This window comes from Ranitomeya variabilis, chromosome 5, assembly GCF_051348905.1.
Source record: "Ranitomeya variabilis isolate aRanVar5 chromosome 5, aRanVar5.hap1, whole genome shotgun sequence".
Lineage (NCBI taxonomy): Eukaryota > Metazoa > Chordata > Amphibia > Anura > Dendrobatidae > Ranitomeya > Ranitomeya variabilis.
This window is the reverse complement of record NC_135236.1, coordinates 375412416-375424868: the sequence shown is the minus strand read 5'-3', so window position 1 is coordinate 375424868 and position 12453 is coordinate 375412416. Positions and strand designations below refer to the sequence as shown.

The window sequence follows — 12453 nt, the reverse complement described above, 5'->3', positions numbered from 1 at the left end:
TCTTTCTAATCTAGCTGTCATATCTGTCTTTCTATGTATCTACTTATTTATCTCTGTTTGTAGAGCATCTATCCAATCTATTCTATCTATCTATGATCCATCTATTATCTATCTATCTATCTATCTATCTATCTATCTATCTATCTATCTATCTGTCTATCAGTCTGTGTAGAGCATCTACTGTATCAATCTATTCTTATATGTTATCTACCATCCATGCGTAATACCATTTTTATTAACTAATGTTATTGCTTATGACAATAAAGCATATGCTAGACCTTGGATCCAAATATCCCACATTTGTTTGTAAATTTTGCCCTGCCCTCGTGTTAGTAATGATTTATCATCAGCTAGATTACCATCCATCTACTGTATCTAGCACTTCACCCCAGTGTTCATGACTGGTAGAAGTATGGTCTGAACAGTGTTTGATTTCTCCATGTCCTCACTCCAGCCATTGATTCTGGTACTAATGGGAATTAGTTAGAAATCTCGCTGTTCTACTAGGCAGCTGTGCCCTTTTATTCACCCTATTGACCACCATTGTCATCTTCAGTTTATATAATTTGCAATACCAGACTACATTACAATACCTCCATGGACATGTTGTGAGCTATATACTGTACTTACGTGTTCACTTTTTGGTTTTACCATACTTTGTGTTTAATTTATGTGGGAACGCCATTGTTTAAAGATTTATGAACTGTTTGATCTGCTCTCCCCAGAAATTAAACATTATTTGCTCTCATCTATCAGCTGCATTTTGTTTTTATTTCTCATTCCCTATTATGTTCACATTGTAAAATTTATGTCATCTTTTTTTATTCACTTCCTCATTAGACACTGAAAGAGTTTTATCAGGTAAGAATGCTTCGTTGTCATTACCTAGTGTAGCGATGCCTTAGAAGTGTGCTTCATATCTGATCACAGCCAATTTCAGGTCGGTTCTGTTCATGATGTTATTATAGGATCCGTTTATACAGGAGCCATGATGCACATAACAGATCCACTTTATATTGGACTGCATCGGCTCTTATCATAATGACTCCATATTTTACCAGCAATGGAAACCTGATTGAACAGATCCGAATGCCTGGGTGAACTCAGCCTAAGTGTGTAATACTTTTGGACTCATTTTTGTATTTATTGCAGGAGGTTCAGAACTGCACTGTGGATTCAGGCATAACATGTGATAACTCAAACCACCCCGACAACAAGAACAAGAACAGATACATAAATATTGTTGCCTGTAAGTAAGTGGAAGAAATAAGGACTATAGATATAAAGTATTTGCTTTGATATACAATTTTAAGGATATTTAAATCTCTGTAACACACGGCATTATTCAGTGTTATGCATTATAGCTATACAAGTTATTTGTTGGAAATCTATAGTTCCATTCAATCAAGGCATTTTAGTTGCAATAGTGACTAAAAGTGATATTAATTAACCTAACTATGCACTTTAGATAGCTGTTAGCCAAAAAATAAAATACAAGATTAGCCAAGCATATAGTTTTTCTAAGTTGAGTAAAACACCTTGGAACAAAGGATAAGCCATATTTAAAAAATCTAAAAATAAAATAGGGTCCTGGGCCACTTAGAAAAATGCAGTTAGGGTGTGGGTCGCCTTGTTTCATTTTGGCTGGGGACAAATGGAGACTTTGGCCACAATGAAGACAAAGACCCCCCCACTGCACCCCTGAATACAGATATGCACCACACCATGAATCTATAATTAGCCAATGTGCTATTCAAAATATAAATTAATTATCCACTGTCTCTATCCTCCTAATTTGTTACATGTCTCTGTCCTGTATAATATGCCCCCCTCCAATTTATTGCAATTCCATGTGCTCTCTTTTGCCCACCCCTAATTCATTGCAGTTACATATCCTGACTCCCAACTACAACCCCAGTGCATCACAAATACATGTCCTCTTTCCCACCCGCACCCTCAATTCATTACAATTACATTTCTTCTCTCCCAAATTCTTTACAATTACAAGTCCTCTCAACCCTATTTATTGCAATTCCATATCTTCTCTCCCCGCACCCCTCAGTTCAATGTAATTTCAAACCCACCCCCCAATTCATTACAATTATATACAGTCATCGCCAAAAGTATTGACACCCCTGCAATTCTGTCAGATAATACTCAGTTTCTTCCTGAAAATTATTGCAAACACAAATTCTTCAGTATTATTATCTTCATTTAATTTGTCTTAAATGAAAAAACACAAAAGAGAATGAAGCAAAAAGCCAAACATTGATCATTTCAAACAAAACACCAAAAATGGGCCAGACAAAAGTATTGGCACCCTCAGCCTAATACTTGGTTGCACAACCTTTAGCCAAAATAACTGCGACCAACCGCTTCCGGTAACCATCAATGAGTTTCTTACAATGCTCTGCTGGAATTTTAGACCATTCTTCTTTGGCAAACTGCTCCAGGTCCCTGATATTTGAAGGGTGCCTTCTCCAAACTGCCATTTTTAGATCTCTCCACAGGTGTTCTATGGGATTCAGGTCTGGACTCATTGCTGGCCACCTTAGAAGTCTCCAGTGCTTTCTCTCAAACCATTTTCTAGTGCTTTTTGAAGTGTGTTTTGGGTCATTGTCCTGCTGGAAGACCCATGACCTCTGAGGGAGACCAAGCTTTCTCACACTGGGCCCTACATTATGCTGCAAAATTTGTTGGTAGTCTTCAGACTTCATAATGCCATGCACACGGTCAAGCAGTCCAGTGCCAGAGGCAGCAAAGCAACCCCAAAACATCAGGGAACCTCCGCCATGTTTGACTGTAGGGACCGTGTTCTTTTCTTTGAATGCCTCTTTTTTTTCTCCTGTAAACTCTATGTTGATGCCTTTGCCCAAAAAGCTCTACTTTTGTCTCATCTGACCAGAGCACATTCTTCCAAAACGTTTTAGGCTTTTTCAGGTAAGTTTTGGCAATCTCCAGCCTTGCTTTTTTATGTCTCGGGGTAAGAAGTGGGGTCTTCCTGGGTCTCCTACCATACAATCCCTTTTCATTCAGATGCCGACGGATAGTATGGGTTGACACTGTTATACCCTCGGACTGCAGGGCAGCTTGAACTTGTTTGGATGTTAGTCGAGGTTCTTTATCCAACATCCGCACAATCTTGCGTTGAAATCTCTTGTCAATTTTTCATTTCCGTCCACATCTAGGGAGGTTAGCCACAATGCCATGGGCTTTAAACTTCTTGATGACACTGCGCACCTTAGACACAGGAACATTCAGGTCTTTGGAGATGGACTTGTAGCCTTGAGATTGCTCATGCTTCCTCACAGTTTGGTTTCTCAAGTCCTCAGACAGTTCTTTGGTCTTCTTTCTTTTCTCCATGCTCAATGTGGTACACACAAGGACACAGGACAGAGGTTGAGTCAACTTTAATCCATGTCAACTGGCTGCAAGTGTGATTTAGTTATTGTCAACACCTGTTAGGTGCCACAGGTAAGTTACAGGTGCTGTTACTTACGCAAATTAGAGAATCTTCACATGATTTTTTCAAACGGTGCCAATACTTTTGTCCACCCCCTTTTTTATGTTTGGTGTGGAATTATCTCCAATTTGCCTTTAGGGCAATTCTTTTTGTGTTTTTTCATTAGACAAATAAAATGAAGATAATAATACCAAAGACTTTGTGTTTGCAATAATTTTCAGGAAGAAACTGAGTATTATCTGACAGAATTGCAGGGGTGTCAATACTTTTGGCCATGACTGTATCCTATCTTTCACCCCTCAAATCATTACAATTTCATGCCCTCTCTTGCACCCACGCCCCCAATTTATTTGAATTTCATGTCTTCTCTCAAACCACCTCCGATTCACTATAAATTCATGTCCTCTCTCCCACCACCCAAAATTCATTGCAATTACATATCGTCTTTCCCACCTTAACAATTCATTACATTTTCATGTCCTCTCTCTCACCCTCCCCCCTGTTGATTGCAATTAAGTGTCCTCTCTCCCACTCCCTCTCCACCTTTATTCTGCTCTTCCCCACGGCATTAAAAAAAGGAACCACTTACTTCTCCAGGTGATTCCATGCAGTGCCAGTTCCCATTTCCATTCCCTTCTGGCCAGGTACCTGCTAAATGAAGCAGCCAGTGTGATCACTGATGATGCCATCGCCTCGGCCTTTCTTGGTGATACATGCTGCTAATGGTAGTGAAAAGGACTGTAATCTGGCCATGGGCCCCTGGAGTCTCATGTCCAAAATTACCCTCATTGTAATCCTTCTTTGGCTTTGAGACCCCTGATTTAGATCAAAATAATTTTTTTGTACTTTATGATACCTTAATGTATTTACAAATAATAATGGTTATGAAAATGATCTAATCTAATCACGACAACTTATTTCTTTGAAATTGTTTTTGTTAAGATGATCATAGCAGAGTTAAACTTTCACAAGTTGGAGAAAAGGATGGAAAGCCAACTGACTACATTAATGCAAATTATGTTGATGTAAGTAAATATTCTGAATATTCAGTCATTCAGACAGTATTTATGTCTTTCAAGTGATATCTATTAAAGGAAATCTGTCAGCAGGTTTTTGCTATTTAATCTCAGAGTAGTATAATATAGCCACAGTCCCCTGATGAAGCCTGTCAAGGCAAAACATGTCGGGGATGCTATGAACAAATCTGTAATGGATAATTATGAATTATCCTTAGAATGCAACCCTAGCTAGTGAACTGCAGTCATTAATCTGGGTAGGAGAATTGTTAGCCATAGGATAGTGATACCCTACATAGGAATCCTAAAGAAATCTCAAATAACAATACCACTTTAGCGGCTTTAATTTTGTTAGACCATGTTTATTAAATGATTCTAATAAAAGTCACATTTTTACATTAATGAGAATATCCTTAAATTGGTTTCATTTACCCTTTGGGTAATCTCTTATTATGAATTTTCATCCCTAAAGACACTTTGTTATTAGTATAATATAGGGCACAAAGAACCTGATTGCAGGAATGTGTCACTTATTAGGCTGTAGTATTGTGTTTTATCAGCAGGAGATTAACACTGCCCGGACTACAGCTCATGTGACCAGCAGTCAGGCTAATCTTTGAAACCCCGCCCCCACCACTGATTAGCAGCTTGTTCACATTGCACAGTGTACACAGGATGCTACCAGTCAGGTGTGTGGATGGGGATATACACAGAGCAGAAGAATTGTATGAAAACTACAACAAGCCGCCCAGTAAGTGATACATCCCTGGAATCAGGCTTTCTTGCCCTAAATTATCCTGTTATCAGATTATATAGACAAAATCCTGTGACAGATTCCCTTTAATTTGTTATCTTTACTCTGAAATGTACAAAGTGAGTGTCTGTATTTATATACATAGATACACATTTGGAGGAATTCACAAGCCCCTCTACACTAGTTTTCTGATGTTGAAAAGTCTAAAAATTTAGCACAAGGGTTATTTGACACAAGTGATATAGTATGCTTCATTTTGCCTTTTACACCGCCCAGCAGGTGGGCAACGACCATGCTCCAAATTTGCCATAATGTACAAAATACAACTGGCATAAAATGTAGCTGTAATTTATGCAAGTGATGAGTAGCAGTCTGCGCAGAGGTAGACAGAATTGTGTATTTCTTAATAATTTTGAGCAAGCTTTTTTTCCAGTAATTTTTTTGTATTATTCATGAAGTACAGTTAGTATGAAAATACCAGTCTTGATAAATTCTCCAGAAGTGTCCAAATGTATGTGCACAGCCCTTAAATTATAGTTCAGCCATTCCACCTATCAGTATTTCATATTAATAAATATCCATCCAGTGATCACAGCAGTGCACAGCAAAGTCCCCCAGTACCTGCAGCCTAAGGGTAGGCCCCAAACTAGGGGCCACTCTGTGGTTAAACCCCCACAATGGCTTTTAAATGTAGTGAATATAAAATAAGCTTTTCATTACTGTGCCCATCACCATTTTAGTGTTAAAGGGAACCTGTCACCCCGAAAATCTTAGATGAGCTAAGCCCACCAGCATCAGGGGCTTATCTACAGCATGTATCCTTAAAGATGAGAAAAAGAGGTTAGATTATACACACCTGGGGGGGGCGGTCCGGTCCAATGGGTGTTGCGGTCCAGTCTGGGGCCTCCCATCTTCATAGGATGACATCCTCTTCTTGTCTTCACGCTGCGGCTCCGATGCAGGTGTACTTTATCTTCCCTGTTGAGGGCAGAGCAAAGTACTGCAGTGCGCAGGCGCCAGGCCTCTCTGACCTTTCCCGGCGCCTGCGCACTGCAGTACTTTGCTCTGCCCTCAACAGGAAAGATAAATACGCCTGTGCCGGAGCCACAGCGTGAAGACAAGAAGAGGACGTCATCGTAAGAAGATGGGAGGCCCCGGACGGCGACGCCCATCGGACCGGACCAGCAGCGGGACCGCCCCTGGGTGAGTATAATCTAACCTCTTTATCTCATCTTTCAGGTTACATCGGGGGCTTATCTACAGCATTACAGAATACTTTAGATAAGCCCCTGATGCTGGTGGGCTTAGCTCATCTTCGATTTTGGGGGTGACAGGTTCCCTTTAAGGTATATGTACTCTTCTTAGACTTTATACGTCAATATTCACATAGTATTAGGACTGGGCTGCGCAGTGTCGTGGTCTTTCCCAGCCACGTACCCAAGTGTTTAAGAAAAAAGTTGCAGTGTTGCAATACAACTATGTACTGTGGATACCTATTCCTAGTCAATTCAAAACACTAAGTAATTTTTATGTATTATAATGAAAGAAATCCATCTGATAATCTCTCATGTTTACATGCAATTATGCTAACCTACAAGTCCTTTTTCTTAAGGGTTATCACAAGCCAAGAGCCTATATTGCTGCTCAAGGACCTTTGAAATCAACTGCAGAAGATTTCTGGAGAATGTTATGGGAGCATGGTGTGGAAGTTATTGTCATGATAACAAACCTGGTTGAGAAGGGAAGAGTAAGTTTTTACAAATATAAAACAAATTTGCAATTAAAAATGTAATTAAGTTTAGTTAATTTGCTGATTAAACGATGGTCATAAGAACTACCACTATTTTCTTCCTTATAGAGAAATACTGTAGATATAGAGTGCACATGTTAAGCCGAATGGAATACTAGTCACAGCTTTGCTTAGCTTATTCATTATTACTGCTTTGTTATCACTTTAATTCCAGAAAAAAAGTTAGGAGATTACCGTAGTACACTGTAAAGACTAAGTTCAACATTTCCCCTTAGAAACCATACCACTCATGTACATGGACTGTCTCTGATGTTGCAGCTCGCCCACATTGATAGAAATCAAGCTGAGTGAAAGGCCAGACATTAGCTATGTACAGATGTTGCAGCTGTTATTTGCGAACAAAAAGAGACAATCCATTTAAAGAGTGATTTCAGGTATTACCATGTAACATCTGATGGTAAATTTGTTACACATATAATTCAAACAAATTGCTGCACTGTTGTAGCATAGTGATTCCATGGGTACATGATCTGCACTGCATCACATCACAAGCAGGAGCCAACTGTATAAACAGCTCTGGCAAAAATTACGAGACCACCACATCAAAACCCTGTCAATCTCCAGACCTGAACCCCATTGAAAACCTCTGGAACATATAATCAAGAGGATGATGGATAGTCACAAGCCATCAAACAAAGAAGAACTGCTTACATTTTTGCGCCAGAAGCAGTGTGAAAGACTGGTGGAAAGCATGCCAAGACGCATGAAAGCTGTGAGTAAAAATCATGGTTATTCCACAAAATATTGATTTCTGAACTCTTCCTGAGTTAAAACATTAGTATTGTTGTTTCAAAATGATTATGAACTTGTTTTCTTTGCATTATTTGAGGTCTGAAAGCACAGGGTTTTTTTTTTAGTTTTGACCATTTCTCCTTTTCAGAAAAAAAATACAAAATGTATTGCTTGGAAATTCGGAGACATGTTGTCAGATGTTTATAGAATAAATGAACAATTTACATTTTACTAAAAAAATATACCTATAAAGAGAAAAATCAAACTGAACATTTAGCAGTGGTCTCTTAAATTTTGCCAGAGCTGTATATACAGTATATATATATATATATATATATATATATATATATATATATATATATATATATATATACAGTACAGACCAAAAGTTTGGACACGCCTTCTCATTTAAAGATTTTTCTGTATTTTCATGACTATGAAAATTGTACATTCACACTGAAGGCATCAAAACTATGAATTAACACATGTGGAATTATATACTTAACAAAAAGTGTGAAACAACTGAAAATATGTCTTATATTCTAGGTTCTTCAAAGTAGCCACCTTTTGCTTTGATGACTGCTTTGCACACTCTTGGCATTCTCTTGATGAGCTTCAAGAGGTAGTCACCGGGAATGGTCTTCCAACAATCTTGAAGGAGTTTCCAGAGATGCTTAGCACTTGTTGGCCCTTTTGCCTTCACTCTGCGGTCCAGCTCACCCAAACCATCTCGATTGGGTTCAGGTCTGGTGACTGTGGAGGCCAGGTCATCTGGCATAGCACCCCATCACTCTCCTTCTTGGTCAAATAGCCCTTACACAGCCTGGAGGAGTGTTTGAGGTCATTGTCCTGTTGAAAAATAAATGATGGTCCAACTAAACACAAACCGGATGGAATAGCATGCCGCTGCAAGATGCTGTGGTAGCCATGCTAGTTCAGTGTGCCTTCAATTTTGAATAAATCTCCAACAGTGTCACCAGCCAAGCACCCCCACACCATCACACCTCCTCCTCCATGCTTCACGGTGGGAACCAGGCATGTAGAGTCCATCCGTTCACCTTTTCTGCATCGCACAAAGACATGGTGGTTGGAACCAAAGATCTCAAATTTGGACTCATCAGACCAAAGCACAGATTTTCACTGATCTAATGTCCATTCCTTGTGTTCTTTAGCCCAAACAAGTCTCTTCTGATTTTTGCCTGTCCTTAGCAGTGGTTTCCTAGCAGCTATTTTACCATGATGGCCTGCTGCACAAAGTCTCCTCTTAACAGTTGTTGTAGAGATGTGTCTGCTGCTAGAACTCTGTGTGGCATTGACCTGGTCTCTAATGTGAGCGGCTGTTAACCTGCGATTTCTGAGGCTGGTGACTCGGATAAATTTATCCTCAGAAGCTGAGGTAACTCTTGGTCTTCCTTTCCTGGGGCGGTCCTCATGTGAGCCAGTTTCTTTGTAGCGCTTGATGGTTTTTGCCACTGCACTTGGGGACACTTTCAAAGTTTTCTCAATTTTTCAGACTGACTGACCTTCATTTCTTAAAGTAATGATGGCCACTCGTTTTTCTTTACTTAGCTGCTTTTTTCTTGCCATAATACAAATTCTAACAGTCTATTCAGTAGGACTATCAGCTGTGTATCTACCAGACTTCTGCACAACACAACTGATGGTCCCAACACCATTTACAAGGCAAGAAATCCCACTTATTAAACCAGACACGGCACACCTGTGAAGTGAAAACCATTCCCGGTGATTACCTCTTGAAGCTCATCAAGAGAATACCAAGAGTGTGCAAAGCAGTCATCAAAGCAAAAGGTGGCTACTTTGAAGAACTTAGAATATAAGACATATTTTCAGTTGTCTCAGACTTTTTTGTTAAGTATATAATTCCACATGTGTTAATTCATAGTTTTGATGCCTTCAGTGTGAATGTACAATTTTCATAGTCATGAAAATACAGAAAAATCTTGAAATGAGAAGGTGTGTCCAAACTTTTGGTCTGTACTGTATATATATGCAAAAATATACCTCTGGTCCTCCTGGCAGTAGAACTTAAGTGTCAAGTGTCAAGAAAGGCAAGGGACTCTGATTGTCATTCCAATAACAGCCATCACATTTGCAGGATGCTGATGGGTTGGCAGGATAGTTTTCGGCCCAGGGTTCGGACTGGGACTAAAATTCAGCCCTGGCACTTGAAGTTACACAGGCCCACTTGTCACATGGTGACTGTATAATATCTTTGTACACTTGTAGGTTACAAGAAGTGAGGGGAGTGTAACACGACTATCTATATATATAATTGTCTAAGGGTTTTTCTGTCTGTCTGTCCTGGAAATCCCGCGTCTCTGATTGGTCGAGGCCGCCAGGCCTCGACCAATCAGCGACGGGCACAGCATGGCGACGATGATGTCATAAAGGTTGCCTCGACCAATCAGCGACGGGCACAGTCTGCCGCGAATTCTGGAATCATCATTGTCCATATACTACGGGGACATGCATATTCTAGAATACCCGATGCATTAGAATCGGGCCACAGTCTAGTATAACATATAATCACAGCTGTATCCAGCATTACAGCTCAGTCCCCATAGAATGTAATACAGCACAGCCCCCATAGAATGTAATACAGCCAGCCCCCATAGAATGTAATGCAGCCAGCCCCCATAGAATTTAATACAGCACAGCCCCCATAGAATGTAATACAGCACAGCCCCCATAGAATGTAATACAGCACAGCCCCCATAGAATGTAATACAGCACAGCCCCCATAGAATGTAATGCAGCACAGCCCCCATAGAATGTAATACAGCCAGCCCCCATAGAATGTAATACAGCACAGCCCCCATAGAATGTAATACAGCCAGCCCCCATAGAATGTAATGCAGCACAGCCCCATAGAATGTAATACAGCCAGCCCCCATAGAATGTACATAATACAGCACAGCCCCTATAGAATGTAATACAGCCAGCCCCCATAGAATGTACATAATACAGCACAGCCCCCATAGAATGTAATACAGCCAGCCCCCATAGAATGTAATACAGCACAGCCCCCATAGAATGTAATACAGCCAGCCCCCATAGAATGTAATGCAGCCAGCCCCCATAGAATGTAATACAGCACAGCCCCCATAGAATGTAATACAGCACAGCCCCCATAGAATGTAATGCAGCCAGCACCCCATATAATGTAATACAGCACAGCCCCCATAGAATGTAATACAGCACAGCCCCCATAGAATGTAATACAGCACAGCCCCCATAGAATGTAATACAGCCAGCCCCCATAGAATGTAATACAGCACAGCCCCCATAGAATGTAATACAGCCAGCCCCCATAGAATGTAATGCAGCACAGCCCCCATAGAATGTAATACAGCCAGCCCCCATAGAATGTACATAATACAGCACAGCCCCCATAGAATGTAATACAGCCAGCCCCCATAGAATGTAATACAGCCAGCCCCCATAGAATGTACATAATACAGCACAGCCCCCATAGAATGTAATACAGCCAGCCCCCATAGAATGTAATACAGCACAGCCCCATAGAATGTAATACAGCCAGCCCCCATAGAATGTAATGCATCCAGCCCCCATAGAATGTAATACAGCCAGCCCCCATAGAATGTAATGCAGCACAGCCCCCATAGAATGTAATACAGCCAGCCCCCATAGAATGTAATACAGCCAGCCCCCATAGAATGTACATAATACAGCACAGCCCCCATAGAATGTAATACAGCCAGCCCCCATAGAATGTAATGCAGCACAGCCCCATAGAATGTAATGCATCCAGCCCCCATAGAATGTAATGCAGCCAGCCCCCATAGAATGCAATGCAGCCCCCCCAATAGCCCCACAATCCAGTTATCACTCATTGATATATAATAATAATTTTAAAAAAAACACTCTACTCACCTTTCCTCTTGCCCCGCGCTGCTCCTGGCTCCGGTCTCAGTAGCTGCAGTCTGCCCGCCCGACACACAGCAGGTGTATATGACATCATCGCACACCCGCAGTGTCAGAGGCAGAGTGGGGAATGATGGGAGAGGGAGCGACAGCAGACGATCTCTACTCCATCATTGCATTCAACTGTACCGGCGTCTATGATGCCGGGATAGTTGAATGCGGGGCGGGGAGTGTGCCGACAGCGGGGGGAGTGCGCCGACAGCGGGGGGAGTGTGCCGACAGTGGGGGGAGTGTTGCCGACAGCGGCACACTCGAGCGGTCCACTGCTGCCACCGGCCCTTCTGGCATTTGCCAGAACTGCCCGATGGCCAGTCCAGCCCTGTTTCGACCTAACAAGTCCTTAGGGCCTCAGTAAGTCTTTATTAAGATTATCCATGAAATAACAGTAATTAAGGGGCTCTGTCCTATCATTTCAAGGCTAGAGTATCCTGAGCAAGTGCAGACATACAATTTCCCCAGCAATTATTACTACCAATGAAAATGTAATACTTTACCATATATTTGACAGGCAATGATGTGTTGCAATACAGAATAATTTAAGTGTATAGAAATTAATGTTAAAATCATCAGCAAAACTCCCATAAAGGTCCCCTACCTACAAAAAAGGTTAAAGAAGAGAAAAAGTAAAGTAAAAGTTTATGAAATGTAGGGAAAAAAACACAAGCACCAGTAAAGCAATATTTTTTATTAAAGGAGTTGTCTGACAATAGAA

General features: G+C 40.9%; 1 protein-coding gene across 8 annotated transcripts in view; it reads left to right on the top strand.

The window, feature by feature from the left end:
* PTPRZ1 (protein tyrosine phosphatase receptor type Z1) overlaps positions 1-12453 on the top strand; it is a 307734-nt gene that overhangs the window by 246555 nt on the left and 48726 nt on the right. For 5 of the 8 annotated variants that reach the window (XM_077264974.1, XM_077264973.1, XM_077264972.1 and 2 more), the window contains 4 exons: positions 841-861; positions 1153-1249; positions 4406-4488; positions 6846-6980. In XM_077264974.1, the coding sequence (XP_077121089.1) occupies positions 841-861; positions 1153-1249; positions 4406-4488; positions 6846-6980 (336 nt within the window). The remainder of the gene's footprint in view (positions 1-840; positions 862-1152; positions 1250-4405; positions 4489-6845; positions 6981-12453) is intronic. The other 3 variants (XM_077264975.1, XM_077264971.1, XM_077264970.1) reach the window with 1 other exon arrangement.